An 18,663-nucleotide genomic window follows, 5' to 3' on the forward strand; every position below is an offset into this window, starting at 1 on the left:
GTCGGGAAGCTACACATAGTCGCTGCTAGTTTTGTCTCTCATTCCTTCTCTGTGAAACACTGTAACCTTCTGGAGTTTCACTATGCATTTTGCACCAGGAAGCTCTGATTGGTTGTTGGGCTGATACAGGATCACCGACGTTGAAGGGAACTGACCTGATCCAAAAAGCCAAATCATCAAAACTTCAACGAGTTCCAACTCGGGCATCTCCTTCCGACAGCACCAGCTTTCTGAAGGTTCAGGCCTAAATAATAGAGGCCAGGCCTGGAACATTATTCCCATGGCATCACAGACGCCATGTCCCAGGTTCATAAAACAACACTATTCAATGCAGAAAAAAGCAGTTCCATGGCCAACGTTACAATTAATCAGTATACATACACTACAATGAAACATACATTATGGCCATTGTAAATAGAAAGATAGACTATTGCTCAGGTGAATGAACTCTAATGGTACACAGAGTGCCATCATGAGAACCGTTGGAATGCTTGGAGGGCATTCTCAAATGTTGAGAGGTAAGAACTTCAGTTTCCAAGTTGAAGAATCAACAAGATCAGAGGTCTGCAAAAATCCAGAATCAGAAAACATTGAACCTCCCTTAGTTACTGACCCACCTTCGTTTCCGAGCTGGTCGTTCTGGTTTGACTTCTGTATTTGCAGAACTTTCAGTCTGGGTTGCAGGTAACTGTTCACTTTCCGTCTTCTTGCTATCCTTGTCACTAGGCATTGGAAGTTTGAATCGCTCACTCCGCTTTTTCAGTTTCGCAACTGTATCCATATGGCGATCATCTCCAAGCCTTTCTGCCTCAAGTCGGTTGCCAGGTGTAGAGCCAATATCAGAATCCTTGAACTCCAAACCACCACTATTTCTGCCCTCCCGTAGGGGAGGTTGGTTATCAACAGCCTCAACTGTCTTGGTTGATCCATCTGGCTGCTTGCTGGCAAAGGAAGATGGGTCATTCCTGTCGGTCTCTTCAGCCTTTGACAAAGATGGCTGAGAACTGGTATTATCATCCCTTTCTTTCTGGCTTATCCAGTGCTCCAATTTGGACCGACCTTTCCTCGAGGTTTGTTGGTCATCATCTGAGGGAGCATCTTCTCTATGTTTTCTTGAAGAGTGACGTTGTTGTGGAATCTCATTTTCGTGATGACTCTTCTTGGAGAGCACACTTGAGGACCTTGACTGTGCAGGATCATTAGAGTCAGGGGGACCTAATGTCAACATGTTACCACTTTCTTGCTCACTTAGGCCTCTCATGCTCACCTGAAGGAAAGCAAAATTTTCATGATAAGAAACCTTTGATCTGCAGCAAAGAGAGCTTCTATGTCATTAAGAGATGTAGTTTACATTTTTTCTTTTTAGGTACCCAAAGTGCGTTTACTTCGGGGCTGAATAAAGTCAGGAACAAGTAAATTTCTGTACTATTTGTGAGTAATTCAGACCTGTACAGAATTTTTGAAAAATATCTATGGTATTTCAAAGAGGGGGAAAATTTCATGCATCTTGTAAGTTGGCAGTACTAATTGTGTTTTACTGTATTTTTTATATTTTATAATTTTTGGATATTTCTATATGTGAATGTAATTCATATAAAATATTAATATTTTTATGGAAAAATATGGAAAAATGATATACACGCTGCTGGTAGTTCATGCCCTCTCACTCTCTCTCCTCCCTACCACTCAGACGCTCTCCTTCCTATCCATGTGGGCCTCCTCCCCAGTATACTCATCGTGGGCACTCCCTCCTGTGTGCCCATTGACTTGGGTTGGGAGATGCTAATACACGGGCAGCGTGTAGATCCCTCCCCTTATTACTATATATGTGCCAGGATATATTTTTCAATGACCCATGCTGAATTTTAACTGAAAGGATCCCAAACCATATTTTTCCTGTCCTAGAATGAAAAAATTATGGTCAGGAATGGAGTTATCAGGTCCCCCTCCCCAAGGGCCGAGTCAAAAAGATGTGCTGATAGACTTCCATTTGGACAATCATTGTATTCTAACTGCCCAAAGTGTGGCTAGTGGAACCTATCAAATGGTACCAATCATCCTGTGGTAGTTTCACCCAAGGTAATCGTCCAGCATGAACCCATCAACTGACAACTGGTGGTTTGTGATCATTAAGTCAATCCAGTATACACCCAGTATATAGCTGTGAGAGGTAGCATGCCACCATCTAGTCATCTTGCCAACACAAATATTCTAGTACTCTGAACAGGATACCATTATATGATTGAATCGAGCTGAATTCATTACTGAAATAAACAATCAAATCTTGAGATAATGCTTTCCTACCATTGTTGTGTTAAAATGGTCGGGGCCAAAATATCAAGTGTTTTACTGCTGTTGTTTTTACATCACCTCAATCCAATAACCTTGGAAGTCCAAAAATAAGTTTCCTCTACAAGGACAGCAATAGTACTATCATCTAAGGTCAACTGCTCATCACATAGCAATTAAAGATACATTATTTAAACCAATATTTTGTCATGTGTAGTCAGATTTTGACTACTGAAACAAAATACCTTGCTAATGGGTTGACAAAAAGACCAAAACTGTGACAGCTTAAACCAAACCAGCAATTATGGCCTCAATTCTCAGTTTAATTTGCGATAAATCGAACATCTAAGAAACATTTGGTTGGCACACAACCAACTCCCCACCCCAAAAAGAGAGAAAAAATTAGGATGGCTTAACCAAGTTTAAGCTGGTTGCAAAAGGTTAAAACTCAATGTCACTTGGGCGAGAATGGAATAGCAGTGGGTTGAATTAACATATTTAAATTCTATAGCAGTTGATTAACAGAAGATAACAACATGCCATTATAACATAACAAGATAGCAGCTTAAAAATGTGAATTGAGCCTATACAACTTAGTCCTAAGGTACCTGACATTTTCGATGTTCTGGGTATGAATTTTCTGTCCATTAGGATTAGAACTTCAGAGTTACCCCCCTATTAATCAAGATCATTACTGTAGGGATGCCACCTGGATAATGAACAACTTCTCTGAAGAATCAACCCGTTAAATTTGTATCTGTTAGCAATCTTGCCTTTTTTGATTGATGTAGTTGAACAAATTTAATCTCTTTGATAAATATCAATAAACAAGAGAAACAATTCCAATGTAAGAGACCATGGTCCCCACTTACTCATCAAAAAGGAACTGCAATGCATTTATGTAGGATCAGTGCCTCCACCCTTTTTCCTTCATAGTTGATTATTAAAGAGAGATTTTGAGAAAGAAAATAAACAAAAGCTAGGGATTGTTTCAAACTAATCTTAAGCTCATCTCCCCTGCAAGAATTTACCTTTTTGAAGTTGAAAATATTTTCCACCCTACTTTATGAGGGTCTTGCTTTCCTAGTCTTCAAGACAGTTAGTGCATAAGAAAATGGATCATACCTTCTCATTCTGGTGAGCACTGCTATTTTCTTGCTTCCGCTTGGCAGGTCCCAGGGTGTTCTGATCACCTCCTTCATATTCTTTGCTTTTCCTCCTGCTATCTTTATGTCTTTCCTTGTGCATCCAATGTCGATCTGAAACATTTACAGGGTGATCATTATGACTACCTGACCTTTCATGCCTTGAGCTTCTCTCCTCCATATTGCTCCGATTATCACGTCCCCTATGTTGTGAAGGAGTTTCATCCTCTATTCTGTCTCTCTTCTTAACTTGCTCACTCAGTTGCCTTTTATCCTTCAGCTGGTAGTCTTTATCAGATCCGAGACCCTTAGTCTCATCCTTAGCCCTCACATTCACAGGACAAATTTTGTCTTCTAGACCTCTGCCACTCCTTGATGATCCCCTTCCTTCTTCACTTTCCCTTTTTGATAAGGAATCTTCATGGGGTTGCTTGAGCCTTTGCCGGTCATCTCTCTCCCTCTGTCGCCAGCTCTCATCTCTGTGCCTAGAAGAACGGTGATCATCAGGTCGATCTCTTCCTCTTGATTGTTCATCCCTCCTCCTTTGGTCCAGAACATCATCCCTCTCCCTCTTTCTTCGGCTGGTCTGTTCCCTAGCTCTGTAGCCATGCAAGGTTTCTTCCTTTTCAGCCTGTTCCCTCCTCTGATGTTCTTCATCCTTCCTTCTCTTGGAATGAGGATCATCCACATTCTCATGCCGACTTGTCAAAGTATCATCTCTCTCCCTCAGTCTTGGTCCCACCTCTTTATCAGCACGACCCCTCCAATCACCATTGTCCAATCGTTTTCTGGAGTGAAGATGCTCATCTTTGTCACTCCTCTCACCTTCCCGTACCTTACTTCTATGTCTAGATCCCATTTCCTCAACACGTTCATGCTTCCTTGTCTCTTCATCTTTCCCCCGTCTCCCATGTGTCTCATCATCTCGTCTTTGCCAAGCTACAATAGATTTATCCCTCTCCTTTGGCCTCTCAAAACCCTCAGCCTTCATACGTGAATAATGCGCTGAGCTAGGATCCCAGTCTCTACGAGGATAAGAGTGATATGGATCTTCCCTCCCTTTTGCAGCTATGCGGTTATGGTCCACCTCATGTTTGCTATCACGGCCATAATCATCTCCCCTTCGAAAGCTATGTTCTTCATCATTGCGATGCCTTTTCACGTCTATCATGCGCCTTGACCGGCCATCTTGAACTACCTCTTCCTCATCATCCTCACGCCGCTTCTGATAACCTCTGCTGCTTCCTGATCTTGCTTTGCTGTTATCACTACTACATGTGACCCTTAAGTCATCCCCATCACCAATGTCTTGAACTATAGGCTGCTCAACACGTGAACTTAGTTTTTGTTTCTCAACAATATTTAGCAGGTTCCCATCTCCGATGGTATCACTTGGGACTACTGACTCGGTAGCCATTTCCTCCCCATCTGCTTCAGTGCTTCTATCAGCCAAAACAAGATCATGGGGCATGGCATCTATAGGTTCCACACTAGACTCCTTAGCAGCCTTTTCTGTGATAGGGGAAGACTCTGGAGTCTGTTTGCGATCACTACTTTCCCCTGATTTCTCCTTCTGACTATCCTGGAATCTGTTTACGCGTTCCCTTGGACTCGGTACCTGATCATGTCCATGCTCAGCAGTTCCAGCGTGGTATCTATCATGTGCTGCATCGGGTGGCTCCCTGAGGTTGAGAAAAATATCAAGGTGCCAGTAAGCTCATAAGGAACAACATGCATGAGTATGATCAAGATGATATGGTAATGGTTTGGTGAATAAAGGTCATAAAATCTAAATCACATGAACAGTTCCAAAAAATATGAATACGGGAAATGGTTTTGAACACCGTTCCAAGTGAGGGTGCAGTCCCTTGATTGATAATGTCAACTATATTCATGGATAAGGCAATAAGGTTGGTTACACAACCAACTCAACCTTTTTGCTTTTCAAGGGTTGAGGCTTTCTTCATTGCCTCTCCCTCTTCTTTAATGTATGGTTGTTGTGTAGATTCATTGGAGAGCCGGTTGGCATCTTTTTTAGGCTGTATCTGGATTTCCTCCACAATTCAACGAATGATTAAACAGATTAATTATTACGAAATTTGCAATTTTAATAAATGTGTTTTCAAATACACTTAGGGCTCCAAAAAGATCAGTGGAACAGTCCTCATGAGATGGGCACCAGCTCCCCATGCAAATTCTCACATGTAAAGCTTCTGACGGCTCATATTCATTTCTTGACTCAAGTAATAGTCAATGCACTCTACGGATGTTTTGAGACTACGGTGTGCTTGTTCCCTGCACTTGCATCCTCTAGCCGTCAAGAATGCTCTTCCATCCCTCTCGATAATAAAAAGAAAAGAAAAGAGGGAGTAAAGAGAAATAACAGTAGAGAGAAGACCAAGGAAACTCTAGGGACACCAGTTTCCATCCTCTAATTTGCAAGAGCCTATGGTGCAAAGAATATTTGGTTACTCAAAATATTGATTACATCAACCATCACCTACACATAATTGAGAAGCATAAAAATTCAGTCAAACTTTTGCAGTACCTTTCTTCATGCGGTATACCATACATGCCGCCAGGGTATGTATGGGACCGCCCTTTAGAACCAGGACGGTATTGCATGGGTGCTTCAGGAGGGAAGGGTAAAATTCCATCTCCTTCATGTATGTTATTGTGAACAGGCCCCATAAATGATGTTCTTCTGCCCACAACCTCCCTCTTCCTGCCATTATAAGTTTGTGGTAAACGATCACCAAAATAGTCACTGTCAGTCTGGCCCATATTTTCAACTTCATCACCTCCTCCATTACAATGCTTCCCTTGGGAATCATTTTCTTCTTGCTCTAGGTTGCCATTGTCAGTGATGGGATCATCATCATTTGAGTCCTGTAAGACGATCTGTTTTCCAAAGTAACTTAATAAGTGTGTACTTCAAATGTGCTATATAGATATGCAAGAGAATTGGGACTTCTATGATCAGCATAAGAAAAGGGAAAGCAATGTTCTATTACCTCGATAATTGCATCTGAATCACGAATCCGTGGTGGCCTAGTATCTATGGAGGGAAGACGTTCACCATAACCACCTTCTACTTGTATTGCCCTCCCAGTTGGCTGGTTTTGAGAACAAACAAGATGAATTAATCCATAGAACCTAGATTTCGCAAGTGTGTCTGTCTGTGTGTGTGTGTGTGTGAAAGAGAGAGAGAGAGACTCTTATAGGGTCCTTTATTGGACATCGAGGGAAAAGGGAGAAATGTATGTTCAGAAGGAAGTAATGATAGAAGCAATCAACCCACCGAGAAAAATGTTAAAAAGGAAAGAGGAGGGAAAAAACTAATATAACATTGAAAATTTGCAACGCTATTCGCTGTTTGACAGATGATATTCTGAAAATGAACAGCTAGGACATACAATTGGTGGACGCACACGTGCAGCTCCTCTTCCTTGGCCAAGTAAATCACTTTGTGCACCATCTGTCTTTCCTGGATGTGCATTTTCAGCTGAAGCATCATGAATCCCTGCTGCAGCTGCAAGTTCTGGTGGAAGGTCTGGGTCATAGTCCTAAAACAAGACCGAGAAATGTGACTTCACCCATGTTTCTGGATAATAACAACTCATTTGGATCAAAATCTCAAGAGCAAAAAATAACTTTCAGACACAAGAAGGCGCTCATTACCTGCTCCGATCTCCCACTTTCATAGACACGGATTTTGCTTTGCATGGTTGCCTCAAGGCGGAGTTGTTCCTGTGTAACTCAAAATTAGTCCCCCCGGTTGATGTGAAAACATCTAGAAAATTATAAAAGGAAAGCTTGACACTTGCCAACTGTCTGCAATAGTCTTTCCATTTCTCTTCATCCAACCCAAAGTTGAAAAAGTCAGCTGTATCAACACCAGGGTGTCTCCATGGTTTTTCCTCAAAAGTATCAATATCAATATCAAATACTGTCCTGGAAATGATTGAGTTGAGATGTTAAATCATTTATGAACTAAATAAGATACTTAGGGAGATTTTAAATTCAGAATGAATTCCCTCAAGAGGTAATAGAAATGATGGGTGAAAAAAAGATAACATAAAGAAAACTAGCACCTGGACTAGGAGCTATAAATAATGCCTTAAAAATTACCATGCATGCAACTGTATGAACTATCACATACTTGGTAGAAAGCATTTCATAGCACCAAAGAACATTTAACAGCACCTATATAGGATTTGAGTAATGATTTTAGCTTCCCATTGCTGTATTCTTCTTCCCAAATCTCCGCCACCCCTCCCCAACCCAACTTAATTTGAGAACAAATTGAGACGAAAGAAAATTATGAAAGCAAACTCATTGTAGTTTAAAGTAATCTTCCTATAATGCCTGAAGCCCTAGGAAAGTTATGACTTGACAGCTATATACAGATGTCAATGATAAGGTTGATCCACAAGGATCAATCCTTGCCTCTATATAATAACTCAATATGAACTGCAGGTGACCAGGTATAATTATTTGCCTGTAACCAAATATATTTATACGGAGGTCTCTTGTAATCACTAACAGGACATCTCTTTTTGGAAGAAAGGAAGAAGAGAGAGAGAGAGAGAGAGAGAGAGAGAGAGAGAGAAGAAAAAAGAAAAGAATAAAAAGGCACAAGATCCTTAAGTTTGTTATGAAACCATCTGCCATATCAGTACTCACTGATGAATAATTGAGGATGACATGTTTAAAGTAGCTGGCCTTATATCGCTTAAACCGTCTTTTCTTTTATATATGAATCCTACCCAAACCACCTTTTATTTATTAATCATAAAATATGCTCTCAACAACCAGAAAATTAACAAATTCACGATTTCCAAATTTACAAAATACTCTTAGGTGATGGAAGCTTTAGCTCTTCAGTCTTTGACAGTGCCCATAGGAACATCCTCCTGATTGATATGACCATGACCCATCAGAAGATCTCGGCCAGTTCTCCTATTTTGAGTAATATGATTGGAGGGCAAGGATCCATGTAGCTGACCCCATTTAGTTGGTATAAGGCTGAGTTGTTGTTGTATAATTGGAATTCTCCAAAGGAAAAGAAGATGGGCATAAGCTAAACTGGACACTTTCCTATTAACAGGTCCAAGAGTCTCAACTTTAGAGGGGCCTGGGAATCTTGTCAAGAAGCAAAAGCATGATTATTGGAAATTCATTTCATTAACTATGTTTGAATATAAGCTTTAACATTCCTATATAAAGATATAGCTCACCCAAGAAGCTTAAAAGTAGCCTCCTTAAGAAGCTAACTTGACCTAATTTTCTAGGGCAGTATTTCTTTAAAACCAATCAGCCGAATAAAACTAACACTAACGTTATACTCAAATTGAGAGACAGACGTGGGAGTACAAAAATTCATCATGTTCCATTAAATATTCAGAATAGTTCTGAGGAAAGGAGCCAATACTCATGATTGACACCCCAAAAAGCCAGCTAGTCCCTCCAAATTTGCAACTTCCAACACCAATTCACACTATTCCATGGACATTTGGTTAATATTTTTACATGCCATTACCCCTTTGTTGTAGTTTTATTATGGTATCGTAAGTTCGTAACTTCCATTATAAAAGGCGACTCATCAATTGAAAACTACATATTCTCAAGGGGCAAGCTTGAGAACCAGAAAAAGTGGGGGAAGCTCTTAGGGAGATTCAGCCTCATGGCAACCCTATGGAAGGAGGAAAAAAAAAAAAAAAAAAAGGATTTTTTAGGACATGAGTGATGTTTATCGAAATATGAAGAAAAAGAGGCCAAAATACTGTTCACGTAAACAGTGTCACAGCCCCTTATTTTGGCTTGGTGAGAATATTACTAGAGGAACGTGAGGGCAGTATAGTCATTTAAATGCTAGAAATTCAAGCCTTTAAGTAAAGGGCAGGATGGTCAATCTATGGATACAAGTTCTGGCCGATGGGTATCCTTGGTGGGGACCACTCGAGAACCCAAGCTTTGAAAATAAAGAGGATCGACTGCAAGACTCGAAGACTTGAAGATTTTGTTACTATTTTCCTAGCAGTCTGAGTTACTAAAAATTAGTTTCTATTTTTTATGTTGCAAGGTTTAGCTTCTATTTTTTAGAAGTTTAGTCAAAAGACTTCCAATTTTGTTACGTTCTATTTTATTAGGTTTCTAATTCATGTAAGGCAAGTCCAATCCCAAAAGGAGACTGCCATTCTCATTAGCTTCTAATTCTTATACTCCCTATTTTCTGCTTGACTCAGCTATGAGTCCTATTTAATGTAAGGCTTTAGAGGCCACCCCACCACGATTTAATGAGATGAATATTGGTTGCCTTGAGTGCAAAGGTTCTGTTATCCCTTGTGTGGATGAAGGGCTGAGAGAGCCAAATCTCCCTATCCCCTTTTATCTTCTTCTCTTCCTCAATCGATCTCCCTTGCTGTGACTACCTTGTGACTGCTACAAGCTGCTGTTGTGAACCTCTTGGAGACCAGAATCGAACCATCAATTAAGCCTAAGACTGCTGCTGCTGCAATCAATCAAAGAGAGACTTTCTACACCCTGCGATTCTGTTCCAGCCTTGGTTTTCTCCTGCAACTTTGTTCTCCAATTTCTCAGCAACAAGAAAGCTGATCGAGCAGTGCTTTGGAGGACTGATTGAGATCACCAAAGGCTACATTCGATCCCTGGTTTGGAAGATCTGTCTTAACCTTCTAATTTTGACTCCAGTTCTTATCTTAGCAACCAACCATCACAACAGGCTGAAATTTGGGGTACAAGGTCTCCTCCTCATACACTCCACTTGATCCTAATTGGGAGTCATTCCCACTGCTGGTTTGCAAGTTATTGTTTTCTTTCTATTTTGGTGTTTACCTTCTAATTCTGATCTGCTGCAACTTTTATCAATCCTTAGCTGAACCCCTTTTACATTAGTGAGAAGGTCTCCTAATAAAATGTGTGAGACTACAATGGTATGAGAAGATAGTTGGGATGGACTAAAGAAAAAAATTTGCACCACTCTCTTTAGATTACATCTTGACAGAATTGGGATTGGTAGCCATGGTTTAAGTATCGGTATTGGTTGGTACCGATACGTCTTTTTTTTTAAAAAAAAGGGACCGTCTCGGATCGTATCAAAATGTATCGACTGATACGGGCCAATATGATATGACCGATACGTATCGATATGGCCAGTAAAGGGTTTTGTGGGTGGTTTAATACGTATCAACCGATACGTACCGATACCATTAATACATTCCATAAAAAATCCATATTCACTCACAGACTCGATACAACTCCTATTCTAACAGAAAAATGAAGGAAAACTCTCAACCAAGAGACTAAAATCTTGCATTTAATCTTGTTTTTTTTTCACACTTTTGGACAAAAAAATGAATCAAGGAGTGCTACAACATCATCCTTTGCATCATCCAATACTCTTCATGGCTATAGACGATTACAACATGTAAGAAACATCATCTTTTATAACAATTTCAATTTAACGCACTTGTCTGGTTATACATTATTCTCCATTTTAGTATTTATGCATGATATATGTTATATATTGCTTGTTTCTATTGTTTTTTGTGTCCAAAAGTGTATTTCCATGTGTATTTTGGCCATTTTCATGCGTTTCTGCACCGTTTGATACGTAACTCCAATACGATACGTCTCCTAAAATCGCCCGACCGATACGATACCCAATACTGATACTTTAAACCTTGCTGGTAGCACAATCTCAGCTGCATGCAGAAATTGTTCAATGCGACTGGATCCCACCTGGGGACTGCAGGTATTGGGCATTCTAATGCAGGCCCGGTCCAACAATTGGTCTTCTTTTGCTAGTACTCAATTATGGGAATTTGTTTTAAGTGTTTTTATTTGTAATGGGCTCAATTATAAGGCCAAATTTTAGGTCCACAGGGTACACAAGATTAGTGCCTTTATTGTTTGAGTTAGAGTTGGATACTTATTAACTAAATAGAGTTCTATTTTAAGTCTACTTAATTAAGTCAGTATAAGAAAGTGATTAGGAGTCCTCTTATGAGTCAATATTAGTGTTTAAATCCATTAGGTTGCTTAATGGTTATTTAATTCTGTTATAATTTGTTAAACTTTAGAGTTTTCTATGGATGTAACCCCCATCAATTTACACAGTTGAATAGAATTTTTTTTGTATAAGTGTGTATGTTGTGAGCTCTTCTCCCTTACCACTCTTGATCTCTTCTTCTTCTCCTCTCTTCTCTTTTCTTCATGTTACTGTTCACAGTACCATTCACAGTCCTAGAACAGCCAGTATCTCTTCTCTTTCTTCTCTTCTTTTTCTTTCTTTCTTTTCCGCAGACTGCTGGAATATCCAAACCAGCAGGCTCTAAACCCTGGTTTGTTAGAAAAATCTTCTTAAAACTGGGCCTGTGTTGCAGCCAATCAAATCCTTGGTTCCTAATCTGGGATTAGTATTTGTTGGCTGCATCACATTCTCTGCCCCATTTGGTTTAATGGAATCAACTCTGGAGATGTTGCTCCAAGGACTGCCTATTTATGTCTTGTGGGATTGGCAACAATTGACAACTCAGCATCGATCATCACATGGTTGTCAAGGAGAATCATACTGAACATTTTCACACCTGATTAGAAAGCTACGCCTTTATGATGTTCAAGAATAATCTCATTCATTTGGAAGCAAAGATCGAGCAAAACATTGGCAGATTCTCCAGCTAGAGATGGGGAAAGAAAGAAATTTTGTATATTGGATCTATCCAATAGATGATACACAGATAGGAAGGGGATATGTTTTTGTTTTATTTCTGTTCATGAATGGTGGTTCCACTTGAGTTAGTGTAGAATTTACATATTGTTTCCATATAGGGTGGCTTTTTCTGTACATTCTCTATTGGCCAGGTACCTAATAAAATTGCTACTAATATAATAAAAAACGAAGTAAAAAAAGACAGTACATAAAGCCATGAAACAATAAAAAATGTTAATTGAAATGAGCTTATGGAACTGTGCCAAGCTTACTTATGAGATGGAAGTGTGAACTCCAATCCACCGCCAAAACCACGTCCTACTGAATTGTTGGCCCAAGCAGGTCCAAATCCTGAGTGAAAACTTTTCTGCATGGTAGGAGCTGCCTTAATTCCGCTGGGTCTCCAATCACCTCTACCACGACCAGCAACTGGGCCCATTGTTATAGGTGGACGAACTTGACCAGAGACACCTCCAGGACCAACAAAAGATCCTCCAGGCATCACTGCAGCACCAGGTCTTACATACTAAAACCCAAAAGAAACCAAATATCAGGTTAGGACTTCATCCAAATAAAGAAATAGAATAGTAACTACTATAATTATAATACAATGTTCCTGAATTTTTATCTTTCATTTATGGTTTAGGACTATAGTTGGCAAATTACAGATTTAATCACAAGACTTAACAAGAGGGAGGAAGAAAAGGAGAACAAGAAAAAGAAGCTCCTTTAAACAAGTATGAACATCCATAGATACAGATCAAAACAAAAGTAAATATTGAGCAGCAGAGGCAGAATGATACAAAGAGCACTGTCAGTTTTCCTCTATCTTAGCTGGAAATATTATCTAAACATGCTAAGAAACACACTACTTTAACAGAGTAATAAGGCTAGTCTGCAGGCAGAACAAATGCGTTGGAGATGGAATCTAGGCAAATTTCTGAAAATCAAACACATGTGACTGATCTTCAAGCCTGTTCTCAATTCTCATCAATTGCAAACAATAGGTATTTAGCAAAGGGTAATGGTACAAGAAAGAGGCATGGAGAACTAGCCAAATAAAGGGAGCATGCAAGACATTCAACCTACTTGGTGACATGAAATGCAGACAGTGGGATTAAAATAGCAGAGGACGAAGAAGCAGAAAGTTCCGCAATGTCACTTAGTGCCTTTAAGAAGTCTTTCAGTTAAACACCTTACAAACATAAATCACAAATACATAATTATTCCCAAAGGGTTCTGTCATGGACAATCCATGGAATAACATCAATGTTAAAAAATATATGGAAATCAACATAAGCTAGAACATAGAAGTCTATTAATATTTCCAGCAGTGGAAAGCCAACAAAGTACTTCTTGAACACCAGAGGCTTCTGCAAATTTGGAGACTCAAACAAAGAATTAGGAAGACAGATAATGTTATACTTAGTATTGACGTGATCCACTCATATACAAAACAATGGCATAGGAGGACCAAGGACAATGATTTGTGCTCTCATTTGGTTGTAAGAGTCATTATCTATATCTGACAAAGACAAAAGTAATTCTTCAACAATCGTGAAGTCTGTAAAATTGCAAAACAGACCAAAAAAAAAAAGAAAACATTGGCAAAACAAATACTTTTCTTTTCTTTTAGGAAATTAGAAAAATAAAATAATAGATACTTTGATAAATTATTGACATGAACGTTTTATTCATCAATGTGTTGAGGATGACACATGTATTTATGTTACTTTCTTTGAAAATGATGTTTTAGGCCCTCTATAGCACTATTTAAATACCACCTATCTCTCAAATTTAAGGTAGAGACCCCTAACATTTCAATCGATTCTCTAGCAAGGGCATTAAAAATGTTCTGATCAGCCTAAGAAATGAAGTAGAACGATGAAAAATATTTGTTATGCTAGAGGTGAAGTAATTAGGCAAACATTTGTCTCCACTTTGGTAGTTTGGTAGATTGGTTACTTTTACTTTCACATCAATTGGAAACATGTTATAGTATCACTGCATGACAGCAATAATGGGATGAGGAACTCGAACATCTATTCAATTTAAGATTAGGAGAGTATGAGAACTAGTAACTTGTGGTTAAAAATAGCTACTGCACACCAATCTTAACGGTAGAGGAAACAGGTGCAACAGTTTTTCCTTAGATGACTACGACAGGAGCCAAGGGTAGCCTTACTTATTTCACTGGGGTAATCAGGCTCCAACAATTAAGGTTGCAGAAGAAAAAAAATTTTGATGAGTAAAAAGTAGCCCATTTGCAGTCAGCTTGATATATATCAAAAGGAAAATCAAATCCCCCTCCCCAGTGCCAAAACCCCTGTTGTTTTAATATAACACATGACATGCAAGCATTGATTCCAGTTTTGACACACAAGTTTGGGGCATGCCCTCAGACTCCACTTATGATTTCACATTGCCACATCTCCAACATATTTTGCTTCTATGAAGAGATCCAATCCATTGCTTGCATTATGTTTGATTGCCTTTTTTGTCTGCTTGATTCTTTTACCGTCATGAACTCACATTATTGCGCATGTTGATATCAGAAGCAGAAACTAAACAATAAAGGCAACTTGAAAGTAACAATTTTATTCTTCTTTAGCACCTTTCAGTGAGAGTAAAATAGTATATACAAGTTACAATTAAGCAACTGAACACTTCGACACTATGACAATTTGTTGAATTACAATTCTAGTACCCATCAAGAATGGGTAAACAAAGAACATCGTACATACACTTTCTTTTCCAGGCAACACATATCAGGAAACTAACCTTAAACTGAGAATGATGTGGATGATAACCATGATTGCTATACCCAATTCTAGCTCCCACAGCATTGACCATTCCTCCATTAGCTTTAACAGTGTCACCGCCTTCCTTCCTCTCCCCATCCGGAGCCTGTGCAGAATCGTCGCCCCATTCCTGCTCTTCCATAGGCGGATGATGCTGGTCACCATCGGCAACGATAATCAAATCTTCCCCATCTTCATCCTCGTCGTCGCTTCCCATTCCCTCCTTCCTGTCCATGCCAGGAGGCCCAGTGTTATCATTCAGAACAATCTGCAGATCGTCCTCGCTGTCACTGTCCCAATCGTCCCTAGCGCCATCGCGATCCTCCGTTCTAGCAGCAGCAGCTTTCGCACTTCCCCCGTTTCCTGAATCATCAAAAACGCCAGGAATAAAAGAACCACCGGAGAGTCCAGGAATTATCGGCTCCGAGTCCATATCATCGATACCAACAACAATATCCACCTTGCTCCCTGCCTCTTCCTCTAGGAACACGCCGCCATCATCGATCAGGACCCCATCTTTATCACCAGCCTCTTCACCTTTCGCTTCATTAATCTCAGATTTATCGAAAGCGTCTAAAGTTTCAGAAACCCTAACGTCTTCTGCTTGTTGTAATTCCACGGCTCCATTATCCAGATCTATCGTCAAGTCTGCCTTTGAAGAATTCGATAACTGACTATCAGAAGCCCTAGCTGTTACTTTATCCTGTTCTTCTTCGTCCTTTTCTTCTATTTCATCCACCTTCTTACTATCGGTCCAATTCGAAGCGCCATAGTTGCTCTCCTCAGGAATCTGGTCTCTCTCTTCCTTCTTGGCGTTATAAGTTAGGACAGAGCTACTAGAATTGGGAGCTCCAAACAAGAATTTTTCGTCATCGCTGTGATTGTTAGGGTCGGATGAAGGGTTTGCGGAAGAGCCTGAGACTGCAAAGGAGAAGATTGGAGGCTGAGAAGGATCCGATGAAGAGAAAGGGCGTAGGACGTCTGTGTAGAGATCTCCGAACTCATCATCGTCTTCCATCAGAGAAGGAGAGCGAGCCAAGGAAACGAGAGGAAACCACAGAGATGTTCTGTAGAGGATCTTCGGGGTCACAGTAGGGAAGAAAACGAGAGAGTTTGTGTCATTGTGTGTGACTATATTTTGAAAAATTACAATTCCCTTCTTTCAAATCAAGATATTGGCACATGCCTACCTAATATTTCACAAATTCTTTTTGCATGACTTTCTATTTTGGCAAGAGATCGCTGCCTGATCATGTAGCCTCTGCACTAGGGTAGGAGCCAATGAAAGTGTACGAATGAACATCTGGCTAGATGAGATTTATCACTGGGGGTTGAACAATAATTTTGTGTACTCCTGTATCTAAGTACAAGAACATGAGATCTTGTTTATACCCTTATTGACTGCTGTGCATGAAGATTTTCTATTTCGTCTTTTGAATAAGAAAGGCATTCTTACAACTAAAGGGGTGGCAATTCCCTTTCTAACATTTTTTTTCTTCATAATGATCAATCTAATATTGTAAGATCATTGATTGACAATAGGTCCTTTGGAAGTCTCACTGTCACCCTAAGTTCTGGTTTTCTTATGGAAACTCTTGAATAGGAGGTATATCGATTAAATCCCAGTTAAGTCGGTTTATGAATATTGAAAATCTTTGCCTCTTTCGTCATATGGAAAGTGAAACTGAATGGCACATCTTTTTTTCATGTGCTTTTTCTAAACGCATATGGACAATTGGGTGTCTAGGATTAAGAACAGAGTACCTCCATAATTCTTCCATCCTTGATATTGTAATAAATTTTGTGCAATTCTCTTTACTATCTAAAGCTTATCGTTTTGATTTCATTGCCATCTTTTCGGTTACTTGCTATTTTTTTTGGACCGGAAGAAATTGATATGTATGGCCTATGTCTTCTCCTAATCTAAATAACATCATAAGGAGTATTACTCATTGGATCAATGACTTACGTCTCTTTGGTTTCCCTCTAGAGGCGCCTCTGGTCATCCCAAAGTTAGAGCATTTTAGCTGGACTGAGCACCTAGGTCTATTCCCACCTAACAGTTGTATTCTAATGTGTGCTAGAAATATAGATCTTACCTCTGGTGAGGCTAGTTGGACGTCTGCATGTATTGTTGATAGAACTTTTCAATATGCAACTTTAAATTTTGACTTTTCAGGGAACGACCAAGAATCAAAAGCCAGAGCCATACTCGAAGGTTTACAAAAAATCTAGGTAGGTAGGTCTCACCAACGTCATCGTTTGGATTGATAGTATAGAATTGGTGGAGCTTCTACACCATGACTTGGATCAGTGGCCATGGGAACTATTTTATATTTTGCTGGAAATTAAATATATATTTGTTCAATTTAAGACTATTGATGTTGGGATCATAAAAAGGTTATTTGTAAATATTTTTTTGGGGTGGATTTTGTACACGATGATCTTTGGTGATCGTTTGATTCATCAAATAGAGAGTGATTCTAGTATTTGAAAGGGACTTTTATCCCCCATCAAACACTTTATACGCAATACACGATCATGCACAAAATCTTTCGCTATAATTTTTTGCAAGATAATATTATCAAGGAGAAAGTTTTCCTATACTTAGGGTGAATTCTTTAGCCATGTATCTACTGTCGTAACTATCTCCCCACCTTATGTTGAAGGTCCAAAATGTCCCTTCATTATTTATAGAGTCCCATCCCGACGCAATGATAGCCATTGTCAAATTGTCTAATAGAAATTCATTTTTATTGTGGGTGAAAGGAAAACTTGATCCTTTCGTTTAAGAACAAAATTTTGCAAAAAGTTTGCGGCATGGTTTGAAGGTGAAGAATTAAGAATCAAATTAGAAGAGACAGATAAGGGTTTTCAGCTTAGTCATGCTAATCATATTTTTTATTATATTCTTTCAGAACTTTTGCTTGGAATTGATGCATTTGATTGGTTTTCAGGATATTAGGAAATTTGAACTAGAGCCAGATAGATTTTTAGGGTTCTTCTTAGGCCTGATTTGGTATGATTTCTATTTCCATTTCGGATTGATTTCCTGAAATAGTCAACAAATAGTTTTTTGGTCAAAAAATTGAAATTGTTTTAGTTATATCAATATGAAATATTTGAAGAATAAAAAAAATCCATTTGGTAGTTCAATTTCTGATAATAGATTTTCTTTTGAGAAGGGTGATGATGGTAGTGGTGGTGGTGGTGGCGGTGACGGTGACAGTGACGGTGGTGAGACCATTAGAATAAGGAGGATGGTGTTTTATTTTTAATATAAAATTACTTTTTTACCCATCAAATTAACATGTGCTCATTAAAGAGCAAGAGTGAAATCAAAGAATTTCTGAAACAGCTCCTCAGTTATTTCAAAATTTTTATTCCACTTGATTTCTATTTCACTGAAATAACGTGCAAAAATCAAACCAAACAATTTCCGAAATAGAAATCACCAAATAGAAATCATACCAGATTAGGCCTAAGTGGGCACATCAAGAGTACAGGCAATGTGACAGTTATTCAGTATTATTGGACGGTGGAATGGTTGTCCCTCTTCTCCTCTACTACTCCCAATTTGGCTTGATAGTGTCCCCCCTCCCCCTCTTTGGGTTTTGGGAAAGTAGATTCGATTTAAACTTGCCATCTAGAATTCTCAAGCTGCTATGCTTTAGCCATGAATCTCAACTACCAA

General features: G+C 39.2%; 1 protein-coding gene across 2 annotated transcripts; it reads right to left on the minus strand.

Annotated features, from left to right (window-relative positions):
- Positions 1-272: 272 nt before the first annotated feature.
- LOC122652984 (FIP1[V]-like protein) lies at positions 273-16,087 on the minus strand. 2 transcript variants are annotated; one of them, XM_043846887.1, is made up of 9 exons: positions 14,950-16,086; positions 12,441-12,694; positions 7,262-7,388; positions 7,116-7,184; positions 6,851-7,000; positions 6,449-6,550; positions 5,983-6,335; positions 3,415-5,116; positions 273-1,267 (listed from the first exon to the last, which is right to left on the minus strand). In XM_043846887.1, the coding sequence occupies exons 1-9, from the start codon at positions 15,985-15,987 to the stop codon at positions 602-604; spliced, it is 4,461 nt and encodes a 1,486-aa protein (XP_043702822.1). In that variant the 5' UTR covers positions 15,988-16,086; the 3' UTR covers positions 273-601. The 2 variants fall into 2 exon arrangements, with proteins under 2 accessions (XP_043702822.1, XP_043702823.1); XM_043846888.1 differs by lacking the exon at positions 273-1,267 and adding an exon at positions 2,120-2,410 and having other exon boundaries at positions 14,950-16,087.
- Positions 16,088-18,663: the final 2,576 nt, after the last annotated feature.

The sequence above is a fragment of the Telopea speciosissima genome, chromosome 2 (genome assembly GCF_018873765.1).
Source record: "Telopea speciosissima isolate NSW1024214 ecotype Mountain lineage chromosome 2, Tspe_v1, whole genome shotgun sequence".
In the NCBI taxonomy this organism is placed as follows: Eukaryota; Viridiplantae; Streptophyta; class Magnoliopsida; order Proteales; family Proteaceae; genus Telopea; species Telopea speciosissima.

Coding starts and splice junctions, on each gene's coding strand:
- LOC122652984 (XM_043846887.1), bottom strand. CDS start 15,987: ATGGAAGACGATGATGAGTTCGGAGATCTCTACACAGACGTCCTACGC. Junction 6,551..6,850: donor CACGTGTGCGTCCACCAATT/GTATGTCCTAGC, acceptor TCTCAAAACCAG/CCAACTGGGAGGGCAATACA. Junction 1,268..3,414: donor GTGCTCACCAGAATGAGAAG/GTATGATCCATT, acceptor GCTTTCCTTCAG/GTGAGCATGAGAGGCCTAAG.